Genomic DNA, 22,690 nt, shown 5'->3' on the forward strand with positions numbered 1-22,690 from the left:
CACAGTGAACAAATTAGCCTGAGGGGTTAGTGTTAGTAATGCTTGTTTATAGAATACTAATTACATATGTTTTCTCTTTTTATTTTAGGGTAAATCATCTCTATTTACTTATGGGTCGTGAACTAGAAGAATTGGAAGAAGTTCCAGCTGGGAATATCTTAGGTAAGATTATAATAATATATCCTATTAAATTTGTTTTTTGACGTTACTGAATAATAAGTAATCTTTCATTATTTGGATTTTATTTGCAGGTATTGGTGGCCTGGACGAACATGTTCTAAAAACGGCCACTCTAAGTACAACTGCGTTTTGCCCATCCTTTATCGAGATGCAGATGTTTGCTGTGCCCATTGTGAGGGTCGCAGTGGAAACTCACAATCACTCTGATATGCCCAAGCTTATTAAAGGTACGTAACATAATATGCTTTAAATCATTATTGCTAGTGGGAGGGGGCTGTCCAAAGTACTCAAACGGACCAGGCCCTAGACGAACCGCGCAACTACTCAATATGGATAAAACCTCACTGTGGATAATGGTAGGACTGCTAACGGTAACTATACTGCCACCTCGAAGCTGTTGGGAGTGAAGAGATTCAGGAAATGTGAAGAGGATGAAGAGACTCCAATTCACCTATGGTGATAATGTCCCGCTCAGTTGTTGCCAACAATGCTAAGATATCTCACAAGGGAAGACACATTGTGGAGCCTGAAGATATAGCCATATATCCAATGACAACCCTGGTGAACTTTATCAAAGGGACCGGGTTACTGTTGAAGGCATGAGGTAAAATGGCAAAAACCGTCTATGCTCTATAATAATAATAATATATATTGACTAGTGGTTACAACCCCAGCTTCTCCCGAGTTTCATCACTTATTTTTTATTGAACACCCGGCTTCACCTGATATTTCCAAAACAATGTGTTATTTTTCTCAATAGCTTATGATGGAAATTACATTTTGAGCTAAAAAATATCTGATCAAAATTTCATGATGCCAGAGGGCAAAGCTCACTATTCAAAAATTTTTAGTGAGACATCCAAACAGATTTTCTACTTTATCGTTTAGTTGTTGACATTTTGTCCTAAATTGCAATGCTGTATTTTTTTCCTAACAAATTAATTAAGTAAAAGCATGTTTTTAAAATGTATTTCAGGTTTGAGATTATTGAACCAAGCTGATGCTTGTGTACAGGTCTTGGTGCAAGAAACAGGAGAACACGTTCTTCTGACCGCTGGAGAAGTTCACTTGGAAAGATGTCTGGAAGATTTATGGTACTTTTTTCTAAGTGACCTAATATTAAATGTTATTTAAATTTAAAAAAAAACCAAGTATCTTAATTAAAAATTATATCTGAGATTGAGAACATATAAAACTAAATTATTACCCATGAAAAATCATGGCATGTAACTTGACCTGCATAGTTCCACATTTAAAAACGGCCTGCAAAAATAAGCCATAGTAATATTTATGCAAATTTCAAAAATCGAATTAATAATTGTCTGCTAAAATATATTATAGGTAGGTACTAGATCTGATTCTTTTTATATTTTTTCAAAACAACCTCTAGTTCCAATTTTGAAAAGTTCATGCTCATGTTTAATGTTTTGTTTTTTTTAGTACAAGATATGCAAAAGTTCCAGTAACTGCGTCCGAACCTATTGTGCCTTTTAAGGAGACAATCTCTGAACCGCCTAAAACTGATATGGTCAATGAAGATATTGACATTCAAAATGTGACCACAGTTCAGCAAGAAATCAACGAGAAGCAAGAAAGACAAAAGATCATCACTTTGCAGACTCCTAACAAACAGTGCATCATCAAGATCAGAGCTGTGCCACTCCCAAAGGGTGTAACAGACTTATTAGATAAGAACGCAGACTTGTTGAAAATCTTAGAATCGTTCATACCTTCTAAAACTTCGCAAGATGAATTGGAAAAAGAAGTAAAGAAATTAAATGTAGCTGATGGTGTACCTATTCCAATTAGTGCTAAAACTACGATGGTCGAAACATTGAATGAGAGGTCTTTAAAAGCTGTTGAAGTTTTTAAAAATGATTTGAAAGCAGCTTTCGAAGCCGCTGGCCCCATGTGGAATAATGCTGTCGAAGAAATATGGTCTGCAGGCCCTAGAAAGTGTGGACCGAATCTTTTGTTGAATCGCACCAAAGACTACAAGAAGTGCCTGTTCGATTTTAGCATCAAAGAAGATGCGGAGAAAGATTTGCGTGATGATTTCACAAACAGTTTTTTGAATGGTTTCCAACTGGCAACCTTAGCAGGCCCCTTGTGTGAGGAACCGATGATGGGGGTGGCTTTTGCTGTGGAGGAATGGAGTATTACCAAGGAGGAGGAAGATGCAGTTGCTGCCAGCCAGCCTTATGGTCCATTCTCAGGTTAGTTCTCATTTAATATATTGATATCAATGCCTCGGGTAATTCACCGTCCATTAGTGCGATTTCACTGCTCTATCTGAGTTGTGTGGCTCGGTCAACTACTGTATTTACCTGTTAGCGCTCCAAATTTTACTCAGTTAGCCACCCTCCCCACATTCAGCTTGTGCCTATTATTTTTGATGTGTGATTATATATAATTATAATCTGTAACTGTAACTTATAAATAAATGTTTAAATGTAAGTATGTATAAGATATTTCTGTTGATGCTCATGTTTTGTGACTCCACATTGAGTCTCACTTCAGATGGAGAGCCTGATGAACTGTGGCTCCTCCAATTGAAACTGGGGGAGGGGAAGGAACTTGATTATTCGTATCTTGTTAACCTTTTGAACGCGTTAATTTGCTCCGTTTTATCTATACCCGTACGCGGTACATATTTTCAAATACCTATGCACGCAATTAAATGTCAAATTATAGCATTCTGGCATGATTTATTGGACTATATAGACAGAACAGATTATTCTCCACAATATGATAACAAATCCTCGTGTGTCAACACTCTTAGATGTTTATAAAAACAAAAACATCAAATTTCATACAAAGACGTACCGTATATTTTGAATGTGGTCCCGCCATTCACTCGGCGTCATAAATAAACCACTCTCGGTGTGTGTGTACTTAGGCCACTGTGTTTATAGACACAAGTGGGACACCATGATCACTTATCATTCTTAGTTATGAAAAGTTGTGAATGACAAACTAGTACTAACGCCATCCGTTGACAAAAATGTAAACTAAAGGACTAAAAGGCGCGAAGAGGCGCACTTGGTTATCGATCTTTTTTTATGAAATACAATTTTATTTTTGAGAAATTCTTGTAGATGTCAGCATCGTGATAGTTCTACAAATGTCCAAGTGAGCAAGAAATACATTTATGACGAAAGAGAGCGGGAATATCGGCCGTCAAAGTTGCCGTATCAACTGTTGATACAGCCGCGTGTGAGTATAGACTTTTTGCCGTAACAACAGTTGATACGGCCGCGTGCAAAGAGTTAATGAACAAAAGTAAAGCCATTTCAAAGAGCTCTCTCATCAGTATTGTGATAATTTTTATTGCAATTTCTCAGGACAAATAATGTCAGCTGTGAAGGAAGGTTGCAGGAGAGCCTTCCAGGCCCAGCCCCAACGCCTCATGGCCGCCATGTATTCCTGCCACATCAACGCCAAGGCGCAAGTGTTAGGTAAGTCTTTTCAAACCATTATCCCGTTGTTTCTAGGTTGTCTTTAGTTAGGTTAGGAATGTATGGTGATTATTAAGTCTATTGATGCCAGCTTGTCTTTGATGTTAAATAGCCAATTGATTGGATGTTTTCATCTGCCAAAAATATATAAAACGTATGTTGGAGTGTTTCAAACACCATCAAATCGACGATTAGCGCCAGTTTGAATTTTTGTTATTTGAACGGTCCCCGTTAAATGCTGATTATCAGATTAACATTATTTGATTGAATTAACATTACTCGGATTGAACATCGGCTGTGCATCGGTGTTAAAGGGATCAATGACCCCCGTTCTTCGATCCGTCATTAATTTAAGTACCAGTAGAATAAACACAACATTCCCACCTGACCCTAAGGATTGCAATCTGTCCAGAATCACTTAACTCGTTGCAACTGGCAAATTTTTTTCAAATTGTTATGGGCCACACCAGTAAGGCTCTTAGTTATGATCTCAAATGCTGGGCAACATACTGTTTTATAACACGTTGGCGTTAAGATACCTTACATAAGCAGTTCCTGCACGTTCAATCGACACCTCTGTTCCCAAAAACAGATTCATTTTCTCTCAGGATTTTTTCAAAAACAAACCCACACTCGTATGAAGTCGATTGTACAGGGTTAACTTAACGGGTTGAGTGCTTTGCTTTAATTATAGTATATGCCACTGCTTTCAGTGGTTTTTATTTCTGAAGAGGAAAGGGGAATGAAAACACAAGTTATTTTTAATGTTTACTCTTGTACTCCAAAGTATACATTCATGACAATACATTATATATTTTAAATACATTTTTTAATGGTTAACTATTATTTACATCACAACGTTATTGATAATGATCAAGTAAAATAATATGTAGGTACTATGTTTAGTCTACGGGTTTTATAGTAAAACTATATCTCTAACTTAACCTCTCCGGGAGTATGGACGCTAATGAACGACGGTACACACTTTTGCCAAAGGAGTATGGACGACTATGGACGACAGGGGTCGCATATTCATATTCAATGCATATTCTGTAAATATGTATCGTATTGCCATCTACGGGCATATTCCTGTAGCTTTACACCAATTTTAAACATTTTACATTATTATCGACACAGATATCGGCTGTTATTTTATTATGCATACTATCATATAATTTAATCAAAAAATATATAAATTTTTATTTGTAAAATAAACTCACTCCCCAGAGCACGGCCAGCATTACGTAACTTACTCCCGGAAAGGTTAATTAATGTTATTTTTATAATAAGTAAAATTATTAATAGATTATCTAGATTGGTTTTTTCAATATTAGCATCGATAAATAATTTTACTTTATTCAAAAGTAGCTGACGTGTACCCGACGTTGCTGGGAGTTATCCTTAAGAGATAAACATATACCATTGTGGACTTTTCTTTTAAGATATACACACAATTCCGTAGTACATTATTTTGATGTATCTCATTTAGCCAGCTTTACTAATGTAAGGGCCCGAAAATATTTTTTTTACGACTCGATTACAAACATCGACTTTTATCTACAAAAAATTAATATAAAATAAATAGTTACTTTTTAGTAAAAACATAAAAATAAATGTAATTTTTATAATGAGTCATTATAAAATAATTTTTTTGCATAATACTATTCGTAAACTTGAATCATAATAATAAATATATGTATTCATGATCAGTCACTAAACCACAGTTTCATAACAAAGAGTGAGACCCCGAGAGTGGCAAGCAGAAGATATGGTAATTGTTGTACTTTATATATGTTGGATTAAGTGGTTTTAGTTCAAAGCAGTCGCGCGTCACGAGTGCCATTATACGGCGAACACTAGTAAAAGCCGAGGAATTACATTTCATTCATAAATATGCGCAAATTACTTATAACATATAAATAATACAATTATTTCATCAAGATTTTAAGCGCCATCAGAGAAAGGGAGATAGCAAACCTAGCAACGCATTATTATAAGAAGGACTACCTACTGGCAGTAGGTCGAGCTTCCGTATTGGTCTTAGTGTAAGCGAGTACGCGTTTCTTGTAATGTCAATCACACCCGTGATGTAGAATGTAGTGTTCTCCGCAACTTTTAAATATGAAAATGCTGCCCGGTCCAATGTCTATTTAGTTCATACACACAAATTCTTTTGTCTAACATGAACAACATTCAAATTAACATTTAATTTAATGGGAACATAAGAGTGGTTATTACTATTTCACATTTTCTTTCAATTTTATGAAACATTAATGGTTCTAGATGTATTGTATTATGTATTGGTTTGTAAAAAAAATATTTTAAATTGATTCAGTATTGTATAAAATGTTAAATAAGTTACCTAGGTTAGGTATATAGATATTTGTCATTGAATTTTTACCTTAAAGTAAATCCAATCAATATAAATAATCTATTTTGGATTCAAATCCACTATTTTCATAAGAATAAATTTTCTGCATTAAATTATAGATTTTCCACATTGAAATTTGATACTGTGACGACACAATATGTCCAATTCAAGACATTTGTCTATTAGCAACTGAAATCAATGAATTAATAAATAATACACATATATTATTATTTATGAGTGCTTTATAAATATGTGAAAGCGTTCTAATTAAGCATTATATTTAATATTATATATTATGTGATTGCGTTGCATACCATAATTCAGATATCCCCATTTGTGTAAAATAGACAATTTCACCGTGAAATGAAGCCCCTTGTGGAAAATAAAACTTGACAAGAAAAAACCTTAACCTTACATTCTATGAAAATTACATAAGTAGGTAATTATCATTTTATCCACAGTAGCATTCATACATTTCAGTTAAATTAAATTAAATTTATGGATTTGTGCATATCATTTTCATTCATTAATTATAAAGGGATCCCACAGATTCACATGGTAAGATTCGTCTCTTGAGATTCAGGATTATTACAAAAGATTTATCACAAAAGAAGTTCAAATAAAACCTGGATCTCAGAAATATTTCTCACTCCGGATATTGGCCCTTAGCATTGCTTTTCCATGCTCAAAATTACAATAAAATAGTGTTTAAATACTATCATGAAGCATTTTCATTGCATTTCAGTTATCAGTCTAAGTCTAAGGTATACAGAAAATATGCAGCCTTCGCTACATCATTGCGTTGAAAAAAGCATAGTAATTATTATTGAAACTATCCCTACTATGTAATAATGTCATGATAGTTTTAGTAATGCGCATAAAGTTTTGTGAAAATAAACTAGTTACAGGCATCAAAGAGACGCCACAAAACATCATATCTTCTTTTAAAAACTTTATTACTTTTAAATGATCAGTTTTCCCAGTCTGCCGTCAGTGCCAACTCTCTCGCCTTCTCCCATGGGAATGGTGGGGATTCCACCCTCTCTGTGTCCCTCACACTTCTGGCCATCCTGTTGTAATAGACCCCCGGGTTTGCATATTCGGGATAGCGCATGTGTGGCTCCTGGTTCTGGTTGTAGCCCGGCTGAGAGGACCCCACCTTGTAGGAACTGGTTGCGGGTCGGGAGGTTACGCTGTTGTAACCTAGAATTAACGAAGTATTGTTATTTTTTTTTGGATAATCCTTAAAATTATGGTGACCGGATAAATCATCACAATGATAATTCATCACATCTTTAAAAAGTTATATAAAGTCATGGAAAGTGATGAAACAAAAACTTTATTAACTGGGTTAAGTAGGTTAGGTTAAAAAAAAAAATTTTACATCGTTTCTAATGACTATATCACTTTTTAAAAGTGTGTTGAATTGTCACTGTGTTGAGTTATCATGGAACCAAAATTATACATTCGCCCTTAGGAAAGAGATCAATAGATGGCAATTGCTTTTTTATTTTTTTAATATTATTGTTTTTTTGTTTTCACTCGTTGAAAAGAATGTCACCTTAGTTGTAGGTTGGTGAAATGTATGTTGTAATGGGCAAATGTATAAAATGTATTGTAATTATTACTAATTATTAGGGTTTCTAGTAAATGTGATTTTTGCCACCATAAGTAGTCAAATCAAAAATAAAATTAAAAGCAAATCCATATTAATAAAAATGTAAATGTTCATTTTTTCAAAATCTTAAATCTCTGAAAGTTCTTCACCTATTGCTTCGAAAATTTGACAAAACGTTGCATTAGAATACACGTGTGTTTTATAGTATCTATATACCTATATTATATAGATGTCATCTGTGACAGGTAAACCATGTTTTATTTAAAATAGCACCATCTGTTGGATGCAAAAGCAAAATCCACTATTATTTCTCTATCTGCACAGACAGACTGAGCCACAGCAACGCATGGCGGGGTACAGCTAGTATATCAATAGATGTCGTCTTATACGAATAATCAGATGTTTCGGAAAAAAATGTCATTTTAGTTTTAGCTTCTATAATGCAACTTATTTCATTAAGGAGATAGGTAAGTAAATACATATAAAATAGTATTTACTAGAGGTTTCTACATATGAGATTTTAATACTACTCTTCCATGATTGTGGTTGGAAGAGGAGTGTACAGGTGTACAGTACATTATTGTATTTATTTATGAGCAATTAATAATATTATAGGTTCATGTATGATGTGCTGAAGTAAGTACATTGCACTGAGAAAGTAAAAAATATTAGATTTTGTGTTTGGTAAATGTGATATAAATGTAAGTAGTGTACTACTACATAGTAGTTATAATCTATCTAAAATAATGTAATTAGTAATAATATCATGTATATATTATTACTTAAACGAGATGTGGGTTATTTTTAAGAGTAATTCAGTGGAAACAGTTTGTTTTATAAGATTGTCTTATTTTTTCATAGTATTCTTCAATGTTTGGATTTTGTCAAAAACTGTGTTTGCTTTATACGAGTATAATAATAGATTAATTATTAGAATTATTTACCTTGCGATTGTGATGAGAACTGGCTCTGTTGTGGCTGCACGCACATCATTCCATAAACTCTGATTCCAGGAACGGAGGCATATGTCGGCTGATCATGTGACATTGGTCCCTCTAGAAATGTCAATTATTATAATTATTTAAAATGACATGGATTCGAATGCTATTTTTTGCTTATTTGAACATGCACATTTGGTCATTATTTTGGATGTAATATCAAAGATGGAGGGTGTGTGCTACGGACCTAGTACGCATTCCTCTGGACACCGGCAGATAACCAGGTAGTGGGATTTGCCAGTTCTGATGTTCTGCAGGGCCAGTAGAGACCAATCTCTTGGTGATCGGCATTCTCTCATTTCTGAAGTAGCTTCACATGTCTTTACCAGGGTGATGGCCTTCGCAGCATACTGAAAATATAATAATAATAAAAATAGTGATTTATTATATTTTTTTTTGTAACAAATAGATATAATGATATCCTCACCGGGATCTCCCGTGCTGAGGATTTCATTTACATATTATGTATAATTTAATTATAAGAAAATTAATATTACATCAAAGTTACATATGAATTTAATTATGAACATATATCATGTAGTATAATTTTTTTTTTTTTAATAATTTTAAAATAAGTAAGATAGTGTTTTTTGGTATAGTTCAGTTGATTCTGTTTTAGTCTGTGTTTGATCTCAGTAAATTTTCTATTTCAGATCTCCCTATGTTAAGAATCCAGCTTTTTATTTGAGATTTAAATGTTAAAGTGTTGAGGTTTTTGAGTGAGAGTGGTATTTTATTGTAGAGTTTAATACTATGATATAAGAAGCCTTTTTGCCCAAAAGTTGTATTAGTAGTTATTTGTTGGATAAGTTTTTGACCATAAGATCTAGTGTTTCTATTGTATGTGTTTGTTGTTATTTCTTGGGTTTTGTACTTATGAATGTAAATGAGTATAATTTTAGAATATAGTTGTTTAATTGACATGATGTTAAGATTGGTGAAGATTTCGTCAGTGGCTAGTTCTTACAGGAACTTTCAGTATAATTTTCATTATGGCTTTTTGAGTTTTAATTAGTGGATTTAGTATATTTTTATTTGCACTGCCCCATCCGATAATACCGTATTCTAACAGTGATTGGCAGAGAGCCATGTAGATTTTGATTAAGTCTTTTTTAATGAGCACATTCCTGATAGTTTTGAAAAAATAACTTAGTTTTTTAATTTTATTATCTAAATGGCTAATGTGATTGGTCCATTTTAAATTGCCATCTATTTTTATACCTAGATACGTTATATAGTCAACGTTTTCTAATGAGGGACAATTACAATGCTCATTTTGGTGATGCGGGCTATGAATTTTCCAGTTAAGGTTTTCTTCGGAGTTTTTTGTATTTTTTATTTTGAAAGTGATGAATTTGGTTTTATTAGCATTTAGTGTAAGTGAATGGTAGTCTAGCCATTTTTTAATGGCTAGACTACCATTCAATAATAATGTAGGCATAGGCACAACGAGGTTAAAGACATATTTATGCCCCTTTTCCATTTAAAAATAATATTCCCCATCCATTTTAGAAATGTCCTCCTTTGTTCACTATTTTAAATTAGTCAATTTTATTAATCAATGGACATATTTATAAGGAGCAAAATACTTTTATGTGAAGTCAGTGAAGGCTCTATTACTCATACAATACCATTTTGTGAATGCTAATAATTTTTAGGACAGATTGTTTCAAAGAATGTGAACAATTCTTAAAATTTCAAAGTTAATTTTCAAGTTCTGTGAAAGATTTTTTCAAGTTCTGTTATTATTTCAGTTCTGTCAAGCAACTAACCTATAATGATATAATAATAGAACTTGAATAGGACTTTCACAGAACCCGAAAATGAATATTGAAATTTGATGAATTGTTCAAACTCTCCGAAACAACCCGTCCTTAGAGTTTTCTCTTGAAATTCCCAGCTGCGTAGGTAAGTATGTCAATCAGTAGAGCTAAACACAAGAAATTTGTTTTTGACAAATCTACAAAATGTACCTTTTTCTTGGAATCCGTGGACAGTTGTGTGGTGTGAAGATCGTCTGCGTTGAGAGAGGCGGAGCAGGGGTCCCTGTGCCGCGAGGGACAAGCGCACAGGGGCTGCGTGTAGTTGAGGCGGACGTACACGGCGTTGCAGACCTAGAAGAAAGACATTTTTTATGTAAGAATTTATTGCATTATGTTGTGCGTGATTCCAACTGGATACAAAACACTGCGTTTGTTTTTTAATCTTTGAAACATATGAAAGGAAATATTCAATGGCTAGATACAGTTATTGGTGTATTATTTTTTATTTCTGTGACTACTGGTCTAAATTGTTGGTGATGACTACTCGTAAAAGTTATTTCGTTACCTACACACATACTTTGTATTGCAATTTTCGTGTCAGAACACTAGTGATTTATGTGTAAGAGTGTTTGTCTCACTTTGAAAAATCATCCAAAAATCTTTATGGCTTTTACTAGTTGATAAATATAGCATATAAGTGAACACCATGAAAGGAGAAAGGCTTCAAAAGAAGTTCACATTCAAAAGAATGTAGGTATGACCTTTTTTAACTCCTCAGGCCTCTGTCATATTTCAGAGTGTTTCCGCTTTACAATAAAATCCAAATAAATCCGAAAACTAAAAACTGCATTTGAAAGGTAATAAAATACTCTTTCAAATTTTACTATTATAAATAAAAATATATTTTTTGATGTTTTAAAATTTTTAATGTGAACATAAAAAATAAAATAAATGGCTCACCTACGTTTTTTGTAACAAAAATGACTTAGAACGAAAAAATACATAAAAACACATGCTTTTATTATTTTACCATACACATGTATTCCAGACGTTATAGTCGCCTCATTTTTTTGTTGTTTCATATAAAAAATAATGAATAAAAAAATTCACAAAGTTCATAATTTTTTTTCAAATTGCGTTCGGAACCTTTGGTTTCATAAAAGTGCATATTTAAATTATTCTGTAGTTAACTTCTAGATTTTAATATAAAGCGTGGTGTTTTCTCTTTCTAATACCGCTTAGATAATATTTTTATCCATGGCAGTAAAGGAGATAATGATTTTATGAGACCACGTGAGTTGTTCCCAAAAACGATAAAAATAGCCTGAAGGTTTAAGAAATTACCTACATTGATTTTAAGAACTTTTGTATCGAAGTAACCCAGATTTGTTATGTGATTTTTTAATTTAGAATACATGATTTGTTACCTGTTGTATGGCGCATTCCGGCAGCAGGTAGATGTGCTGGTTGTGGGGGTAGTAATGGTACTTGGTGGGTTTGGCCAGTACAGATGTGGACCCTTCCGGCAGAGGTACGGACTGAAAATAAGCACAAACAAGTTAAATACATTTAGTGGACAAGTGGGTAAAATTACGTTTTTTAATCTAAACGCGATGATTTACCTACAAAGTATAATGGTACGTATACATTTGCCAACTTAAACGCGAACCGAGCCACGAATTACGGGAAAGGAACGAAGCAACTGCAAGCGGCGTTTCGCGCTATTTGCGGTTGCTTCGTTTCTTTCCCATAAGTTGAGGTTTAGTTCGGCAGTTCATCTCGCGTACGTATACGTAGCATTAGATTGCCTGCTATATTGTGTTGTAGCAGAGAGTGCCTTTGTAACTTCTCTGTTGTGCGTCGTTTATGAAAAAATGGTTAAGATTACATCGGAAATGTGTCTTTATCATTGACCAAGTATTATCTAGACAGGGCGTGTGAACCTTTAATTTAACACCGAAACGAAAAATATTACTCCAAGAAAAAAATTATCAAAAAGAAAGAGTATTATCTCGCAGTCGAAAGATCGGAAGAAGCATTGCTTTTTACCTTTTTTTTGGTCTGCTCAGAGCAAATTCGTTTTACAGCATTTTCGTCCCATGATGTGATCATTTTTCATACACGAATTTGAGGCAATCAGCAATATTTTCGGTAGGGGCTCTCGTTGACTTATATTTATAAATATATGCCTCATAGTTAGCTTCGAGGCGGCGTAACAATTAATAAAAAAATCTTACATTTCTTTCTAGCAAACCAACAAATCAAGCAACAAATTACACATTTGCCTCAAAATTAAAGATCTTCTTTGGTTTCGCGTTGGTGTTGAGTACCTCATACAATAGGCACTGCAAATGTCCCATACAAACACGCAAAATGTCCCGCCACCTCACTAAATGTATTTGTCCCACCTTTTTGTATTAATGAGGTGGTTAGTGTATTGGCACTACATTTCGTGCATGGGACATTTTTGTACCAGAACCGTCAGGTGGTTGGTGTGTTAGCACTACATCAATACATTCCGGGACATTTTTGTATTAGAGCCGTGAGGTGCATGAGGAATGAGGGACCTCAATTTCAAACACCTCACATACAAATGTATTTATTTATTAATTTTCGGGAAATCGACAGTTTACATTTATTTCAGTTTGTACATAAGTATTATATAGCCAAAATAAAACCAATTATGGATTTCCCCCTTGTGACTTTACCTCTACTAGACAGCATAATAAAGAATAAGTAATTTAAATTTGTAAGAAAGGAATATGAATTTAAAAAATTATACAAAACAAAAGCTAATATAAATTGAAAAATTTAGAAAACAAAACATTTATAGCCATGGAGAGAGGTTGTAGATATAAATCAAATCATAATAGAGATATAAACAAACAAATTTACATCAAGTTGGGTTGTTAAGTTCATCTCTATATCATGTAACGCGATGCCTTACCTGCTACTGGCCGATAAAATTAACAAATTATAACGTAGGATTGAGCCACAACTTTGGGCTCTGTTTTATATTGCAGGGAACTTCAATTTATAAGTTTGGCTTTCGAAGCGAGGCATCGGAATTCGATGGGGAGTTGTATTATGAAATTACTCTTAGGTGTTCATTGTAGATCTGAACTATGTGTAAGAGGCAGAGGCGGCTCCAGGGGTCCAAAAGTGGAAGGTCAATCGAAAAAAATTGAATATGAAATGTTAATACGTATTACTAATGCGTAGTGAATATTATAAAAACGCCAGTGTATGTAAAATTTTCCGGTACCCACCTATTCTATAGCCGGTAGTACAATATTGTTTAATTTAAGATTATTTTTTACTCATAACTATTTTTTTTCTTTTAAAGGTCTTTTCCTGTTAAAAGTCTCAATTTTAATTTGTATTAACTCCAAACTCAGTCAATTTTTTATCAGTAGACTTAAAAAGTAAACAATGAAAGCAAAAGTACCTTTACATTCATTTTATTGCACCCACAAATACACTGATAAGAATGATATCTTTTGTTTTTAACCTCTTTATTTTTCTCTCTTGTAACATAAACTAATTTTCACTTTATTTGAATACGTTTGTCATGATTCAATTAATTGTGTGCGATTTATTTCGATATGATATCCACAGAATGTGAAATTTTAAATTATTCCATGCAAATTACGCCAACAATATACACGGTGTCCGGAAACTCGTAGTACAAGCGGGAAACTGGAGAATCTACACCACATGGGGAACCCAAATAAACATAAAGTTTTTTGATTTGAGCATTTTCACAAAAAAAAAAAAAAACAAAAAAAAATATTTTTCGGCTATTTTAGGGTTAAAGTTTTTTATGGTGTTTAGGGTTGAACAACAGATGTTTTAACCCTGCAGAGCAGAAATATTTTATGATTACACCGGATTAAATGAAGGGTGATTTCAAAATAATGCTTCAAATCCGAGTTTCTTCATTTGTTTTACTTTCAAATAGTTTTAATTAGTTGGGTTTTTTGATCTTCAGTAATAATTTATAAGAATTTGATTAAAAAAAAAAAATCAACTTCTAACTCGATTTACTCGATAACGAAAGCTCAAATCAAAAAAAAAATACTACCAAATCGACTCCAAATGTGATGTAGATTCACCAGTTTCCCGCTTGTACTACGAGTTTCCGGATACCCTGTATAAACATAATTTCAAGTTCAAGATGGCTATCATTTATAACACAAAAAACTTAAGACTGACATTTTTTCACATCTCCCTTTAATACCTTAATAATCTTCACCGCGGTCATGTCCGAAAAGCCTTCAAAATAAATTTTGTATGATACTAAGCATACGTCAGACATGATAGTGTATACCTCGTTTGTCTGTATAGCAAAGATAAAGAAAGGAGATAGCTTTGGGACAAAACTTGAAGTGACCCACGCTAGGTACATACAGTAGCTTCTCATTCGGACGCTAGATGGCACTGGGACTCGCTATTACCATCCGGATATGCACAAATATTAAAAATAAATTAATAATCGGGTAGTTTGTTAAATCCTTTTTTAATATTAATACTATTGCAGCATATTTTGGGAGGTCTTTGACCAAAAGACCTTCGTAGACGAGCCGCCATTGGTAAGAAGTGTAATCTATTGTTATTATATATCGATGGTCTTTATATATTCCACGATCTCCTTTTTTACTTTGAGGTTTGATTCCTCTTTTATTTTATGTGGTATATTTTATCTGTAAAATACATTCGAATACGCCGCTGCGGGTGTATTAAGCGTGTGACAGGTGGAAATTTAACTCATTAGGTAAAGAGACAAATACAGAATATTATGTAGGTAGGTAATGAGGTAATTTTTTTTCCCATCTACGAATTATTTTGTCTTTTGTATTCACTGGGAGAGACTTATCACCCCTTCGAAATGGACTCAAATTGTTGCGTATTGTAGTGGATCAAATTGTTTCAAATAGTTTGGAATATCCGTCCCGGCCATCCCACAGCAGTCATACTGTACAATACACCACTACACGAGCATGAATCTCTTTAAAATGATTCTACTGTAGTAAGGTAACATATTTTTTATATTTTTAGATAAGAAAAAAACAATTTTCGCGAAACGCTTGCGGTTGTTTTGTTCCTTTCCCACAATTCGCGGCTCGGCTCGCGGAATTTTTTTCCTGTTTTATACGGACCCTTACACATTCACAGATAGTTTAAAATAATCTAACAGCGAAAAAGCATTTTCCAAAAACATTAAAATTAGGATAAATTCGCACACTCAGGAGTAAAAAAATACAAAAAATAGACGGGATATTATTTTTAATGTAATTACAAGTAGGTACAGGTACCATCCTTATACCAACTCATACAACACACAGGTTATTGAGTATTACCACTGGATTCTTTCTCATTTTGTATTTTGCTACGCTTCCAACTTCTAATAAGCTTCAAATCTTAAAAATAATTGGTTTTATAAATGCGTTATTAATGATAAAGTAAATTGTTGTAATTTTAATTACTTACTTACCTAATCTTAACTGCGAACGTTTCGGAAAACATGTGCAATTATTATCGTAATTTATAATTTTAGCATTAATCACGATCGTCTCGCAAAAATACAAGTAGTTCACTCTACTTTATTGGATATTTAAAAAAATGTTCAGATGCTTACACGGATACGGATGCTTAACGCATTTTAAGGCGAAGCTTAATGCTAAATCACTATTTTGATTAATCTTTATAACGAATTGGTGTACATTATGAATACCATAAAATATGCTTTAGATAAAAAGAAGGTTTTTCTATCGTTTCGCTTGAGTAGAATACAAATAAAATAATAAATTACTCAATAAAAAATATAAATGTACACTACTAAAATATATTTTTTCAATATAAATGTATGAACGCGTAAAGGAAACAACTTAAAAAAATACAGTATCGTAGCTAAGATTATCTGTGACAGTTTTTTGCTTTCTTATAAAATTATTTACAAAGTAAATAAAAACCAATTTTGTGCTTGAAATCGAACGATTCTAGACTCCGTTTGTCAAGCGATTTTAATGCCTATTACCTACAATATAAGGTATACCAAGAACATACACATTTTTGGCTTGTAGCTTCCTCTTAAATTAATTTTCTAAACTGAATTAGTTAGTACTTCCTAGTTTTGTTGCGTGAATAATTTTATTTTCGTCGTCACGACGGGACCATCAACTTGATTTTATATTTTATGTGGGTACCTTACACATCGCTCAAAAAGTGTTAAAGTGAGATCATCTTGTAAATTATTTTTAACGTCTTTAATAATAATTTAACTAGATGACTGGACCGGAAACGCATTACTGCTTACGTAAATATTAGTACAAACTCTCCATTAAATGTACCATGTCAGGGTTTATTAATGCATGGGTTTTATTTTTCATTACCTACCATTAATGTTGACACCCAATAATAATAATTGTAAAACACAAACTAATGATCCATCACCTATAATTATGACAGTCTTGTAGTAAGTATCTGGAAGCTTGACTAATGTGGGCTTCCGTCGTTGTTAGTATGTCGGTAATGTCTACGCGCGACTATTTTGGAATAAAATTATCGTTACGTGAAAGTAGTATTTAAGAATTGTTTTAAGACCTGTCAGAAGTGAGACGTGTCGCTGGACAGGACATAATATTACAGCTACAATGGAAGATGGAAGAAAAATACAGGAGCTTTTTTATGATAAGCCTGCAGTACGGAGAATTCGAAGACCTAAACACTGGTTTGGCCCTATGCGGGCGTGTTTGGAGCAGTTCGCTTCGGGCACTGATAATGCCTAACTGTTAAAAGTCAAAATACCTGGCATAAAGATGAAATTGTGATAATCGTCTACATCGATCGGATCCATAGGTCGTGGGTTCGAAACCCGACGTGTGCGACAAATGATACAATTAACAATAATAATAATGATTTTTAAAGCGCAATTTTTGTGAAAAATCACCTCAAGGGCGCTGGTATTCACGTATACACGTTGTCCGGAAACTCGTAGTATAAACGGGAAACTGGTGGATGGAATAAAAAGAAAACTATTTTAATGTATTTTATTTTATTTAAATTCCCGGTAAAACATTACAATTTAGAATCGAAACGTTGCTTGAAATGGCTTTATCCATTTTTGTTGACTAGATCTAAATAGCCAGGTACTTTCCAACCTTTCATCCACATCCATCCACTTCCCTCTGTCTCTGTCCCACTTACTCCGGACAGTTGGGAATCTTGTGCAGTATAAACATTGAAAATCAAATTTTCTATCTTTGTAAATTCGCTTTATTTTAGTTTCAAATCAACTAGTTTCAGTTGCGACCGTTATCAACTTAATATAACTCTATTACCAAAAAAATAATATGTATAGTGTTATGTTCTATGTGGAGGTATAATGTTCCATCTCAAGGTAACTAATTTTCAATTCAATTTATTATAAAAAAAACAAGAAATTAGGCAGCTTTAAGCTTTGTGACTTCCAACTTGCATACATGGTTTAAACGCAGAAAAATGTTCGAACACATGTTCCGAGATTCAGATGATGTCTTCGAAATTTATTAGAAGTTTATCAGGAAAGCTGATAATTACCGGATTATCAATGATTTGAAGATATTTTTAATAATTTAGCAATACTCATTTTTCTCTGTGTATATAGTTATTTATCCACTAGGTTGCTTCAATTCTGTTATTATTATGAAGCGACGAATTTGCATTTTAGTGTGGGCATTTAAAAACTGTATGTTGTTACAAGAATACGAGCCAGTTAAGCTCTATTGGTAGATAAATACGAAGACACTATATCCAATTAGCGGGATATATTTCGAAACACACGATTTCGCTTCAGGTGGTTTTATTAACAGTATTGACCGAGATCTTTAAGTAAGAACTAATTTAGGCTAGGGAACATAATATACTTTAAGATAAATGTTTTCTGACTAAACTTGGCGGTAAACATGGACACGGAATATAAAACTCTTTGTGAATAGTAAACCTCGCGTCGAAAACAGTATATTTGTAATTGTCTCTTACTCAATAAAACAAAACCAAACTTTAATAAGATTTCTGAGTACGTATTTCTACTTAATTACAAAATGTATATTTAAAATATTTATAAAATTTTAAATTTCAAATAAGGAATTATACAATTTGTCCAAAGACGAAAATTCTTTTTTCAACTTTTTCAGAACCAATCTAGCGATTTTTTGCACATTTATGGCGTATGATATATATATATAAAACCAATCGCTCGAGTGGTTATATATTGGATTCCAAATAAACATGATGATTTCGCACACGGAGAAAACTTCCTGATAAAAAAATATTGTTAATTTTTATTACGAATCACTTCAAATTATTCGTATTCCTGTAAAAATGGGATTGTAGGCCATTGACAAATGAATTGATAGGTATCCTGATAAACTTTAAGTAAAATAACAATGTTTTGTTACGCTGTCCGAACACGTGTTCCGATATTATTATGAATTTACCAACACTTTATCAGGAAGCGGCTTGCAGTTCTGTTTTTAGCAGGGTTATCAATAGTTTGAAGAGATTTTTAATAAATCAGCATTACTTATTTTTCTCCGTGCATTTGAAAAAATGAAGAAGTGACGTTTCTTTGGATAAAAGTACACTAATTCCTTATTTATGAATATTTTTTGTATTGTAAAATAGAGGCCTCAGCACGGGTAAGCCACCCAGTGAGGCCGACATTACTAAATTGTTCTAAGAAATGTAAAATATTGTACCAAAATAAAATAAAATAAAAATTTTCAATTAAAAAATATATATTACATGGAAGTGTTAAAATGTTAAAACATAATATTAGAGGTAGGTATTTAAATAGTTTTTATTTTTGAGTATTGGAACGAGAAGTGTCAGTGGGCGGGAAAGCATTTTTCCGCTCGGCAGTCTGGCCCTTTTCTGCCGGTAAACGGGTCATTACGTTTTGATGAAGTCCAATTCCTTCATCACACCCTCTTGACTCGTGTAACTTATCAGAAGAGATCGACAAGCAAACCTTACCGTAAAAGTGATGTTTGTCTATTAGTATAATATGGACTTATACACCTGAACCTGAACATTGCCCAGGGCGGTGAAGCGCGCTTCTACATATTCACAAAACAGTATTACGAACAATTATACAGTGTAGACATATTAATATTATTTTACAAATAAAATCAGGTATAATATAATTAATTGATTAAAAAAATGAGAAACGCGTTGTCGTTGATGTTTCATTAATCATTTTAATGTCAACCTTCAGGAACAAGACATGATGTATACGGTTCAACGTTTTGTATACTGCAAATAAATAATAATAATAATAATAAGCCTTTTATTCTGAACTTCTGTTAGGTACATTAATATTAGAAATATTTTGTTTGTTATAATATATCCCGAAGCTCAGTTTGCCTCTTGGCATAGGCCTCCTCTAACAATTTCCATTGGGACCTGTCACGCGCTACTCTTCTCCATTGATGTCCAGCCGTGAGTTTTAGGTCGTCTTCCCATCTCATGTGTTGACGTCCTCTACTTCTCTTGCCATCTCTGGGATACCAGTCAGTGACATTTTTACACCATTTCTCTTGTGGGTCTCGGATCATATGACCTGTCCATCTCCATTTTTGTTGGTCTATTCGGGTAACTATATCGGCAACATTGGTTATAGCAAATAAATAGGTAATATACAAATATTATTCTGTAATAAGTAGAAAATAAACACCAACAGTAAACTAGCAGAACTATAATTCATATACAGGTATGTTCAGATTGTTTAGTGAAAATTTGTTTTAAATTCTAAAGCATGACTAAAGTTGTGAGAATAACCGTTGTTCGAGTAGATATCATATAGAAAACTCATACACGTAATGGATAAAACTATCACATAAAATACATTGAAAACATGCCATCAGTTAAAAAAATCCTGTATTTTTTATTACGACATGTTACGGGAACACACGATACTATGAAAATATGAATATTGTAAAATAGAATGTAACAATCTCTTATCTACCAATCTATCAATATAAAATGTGAAAATCTACAGATTTAATGCGAGGTTGATGAAATTTTGCACACTTGACCTTTAAAACAAGATGAAGATTACTGTCTACATGAGATTTCTAAAAACCACCTCATCCCCCTTTCCCACCGCTTCAATTTTGATACTCGTTCAAAATAAAAGGAAAATTTTTGTCTACATCTGATTTGGAAAAACTCTGCCTAAAGCCCATTCAACGCCGGGAACTTGAGCTAATATAGTAAGCCTGTATAATAAATCGTGATCATTTGGTTCAGCAAGATTTCTGTTCATTATTGTAGTTTGAGACTGCAATCGCTGCTCTTGAATGAATGCACATAGCGGGAATCGATCCAGCCCACCCATTCTCGCCAGCCTGTTGCGTTACCACGCTACGAGGCTCGCATTCAGTGGAACGGTACCGACCATTACTTGGATATATCGTATAAAGCATGACGGGCCGAAAGCAATGACAGCATAAACTACTTATTGTACCATTACCATGTTATTATCACGTGATTGGTCGGTAATTCATTGGATATCCGTATGGTAATCATCGTGTCTCGCATTTCACTTAAGCCTTGGAAAATATTGCACAGTGACTGTACTCCAATTTATATTTGCACGTCCATAGATTCTGGGATAGAATTCAAAAATCCCGCGGGATTTGCGGATTTTTTATTAAGGGGTATTAAATTGGAGGAATGCCAACATTTTTTTTATTATTTGGTATCAATTATCTTTGATACTAGTCTATTATATAAAAATAAATTTAAAATGTGACGTAGTAAGTCATTTAAGAGGATTTTTTGTATTGATTATCTTCGGTCCTAGTAATATTATAAAACGATGTTGAAAAAGTGACGTAGTAAGTCATTTCAGAGGATTTTTCGTATTTTAAGAAGACGTTGATTAAAAACATAGACTATTGAAAGTCCTGTTACCAATACGTAACCGGACAATTGTGCGCAAAAGCCCAGCGGTGGAAAACGCTCTCTGTGTTTCCACACTAGTTGGTGGGACGGAGAGCAAGAAGGTGTGTGCTAACTGAAGGTATCTTCCTCTGATGCATCCGTTCTAAAAACAGGACATATCTTTCTTCAAAATCGACTACAGGTCTTGAAGTTTCGTAGATGCGGCTGTATCCTTTTTTCCTAATAACAACTTATGTTCCTCTTTCATTTTTGAAGAGGAACTGAACTTATTGACCTCTGCTTATTTATATAAACAGCATATTTTTGGTGTAAAGTTTGAATACTCTAGGTACTTTTTATGTGAAAAAAACAAACTTTTTTCTAACTGAAATGAGCAGCATCTAATCTTCAGACAACCTTTTACATGGAATTGTTTCCAAAAAACATGGGAAATTAAACAGCTCTTAATAAACATTGAGTTCTGTTTTACTTTACAAGTGTGTAACGCCAACTAATTACTTGAACAGGTAATCTACTGCCCAGTTTGCTTCAAGTTATGTATTACTTGTATCAGTTAGTATAGTAAAATTGATACAAGTAATATATATAGACACCATGGCCTCTTATGTTTTTTGACGGCCTCCGTGATCGAAGGTAAGACACTCGGCTAGCAAGCCGGAGGTCGCAGGTTTAAATCCCGGCGTTCGCTAGTAATTTTTTTTATTACTTTGTGTTGTTTAAAAATTTATTCATTTAAAATAATATATAGTACATTTGCGGCACGTTCCACAGTGGAAGATATCAGTATCTCAGTATCGCCCTGGTGTAGACCACCATTCAGAATTGTAACGTTGCTTGAAATGGATTTGGCCGTGATTTGTTGATCAGCTCGGAATAGCCAGGTACTTCCCCATCTCCCTCCCTTCCCCCCTCATAACATACCCCAATTAGGGATGCCATAGTCTCACTGGCTCCATACAGTTGGGAGAAGTAAAGACTCTTGTGCGATATTCGCATAAAAAATCACGTTTTTGGTGAAATTCCGTCACTCCGCCACGTTGTTTTTTTAATATCTGGCCGAATAAGTAAAACTCATTATTCAAAATCATTTTCCGAGAGGTGGATGAAATTACCTAAACCAAATCTGTCTCACATTTTCAATTCCTGATATAAATTAAAATTTCGACGTCGAAGTACACGATCGAACCCGAGATCTGTGATGCAATAATTTCTGCGATCGCTAAAACTGCAAAACTCATCTTGACAGTTAACAGCGATAAACTAAGAGCACACAAATCTTCCTTGTGAGACATGTACAAAATAATGACAAAACGTCTATGGCCACGCCCACCGTGCACCAATGTTTCAACAAAGAG

At 33.6% G+C, this 22,690-nt stretch overlaps 1 protein-coding gene across 1 annotated transcript in view; it reads left to right on the forward strand.

Moving 5' to 3' along the window:
* Positions 1 to 22,690, forward strand: part of LOC149425702 (elongation factor-like GTPase 1) — a 457,452-nt gene that overhangs the window by 8,339 nt on the left and 426,423 nt on the right. Inside the window, exons 6-10 of the mRNA XM_089644512.1 lie at positions 89 to 162; positions 252 to 407; positions 1,157 to 1,274; positions 1,621 to 2,396; positions 3,525 to 3,638. Of these exons, the coding sequence (XP_089500638.1) occupies positions 89 to 162; positions 252 to 407; positions 1,157 to 1,274; positions 1,621 to 2,396; positions 3,525 to 3,638 (1,238 nt within the window). The remainder of the gene's footprint in view (positions 1 to 88; positions 163 to 251; positions 408 to 1,156; positions 1,275 to 1,620; positions 2,397 to 3,524; positions 3,639 to 22,690) is intronic.

The sequence above is a fragment of the Hesperophylax consimilis genome, chromosome 2 (assembly GCF_061612785.1).
Source record: "Hesperophylax consimilis isolate HC1 chromosome 2, BYU_Hcon_1.0, whole genome shotgun sequence".
Classification (NCBI taxonomy): Eukaryota; Metazoa; Arthropoda; class Insecta; order Trichoptera; family Limnephilidae; genus Hesperophylax; species Hesperophylax consimilis.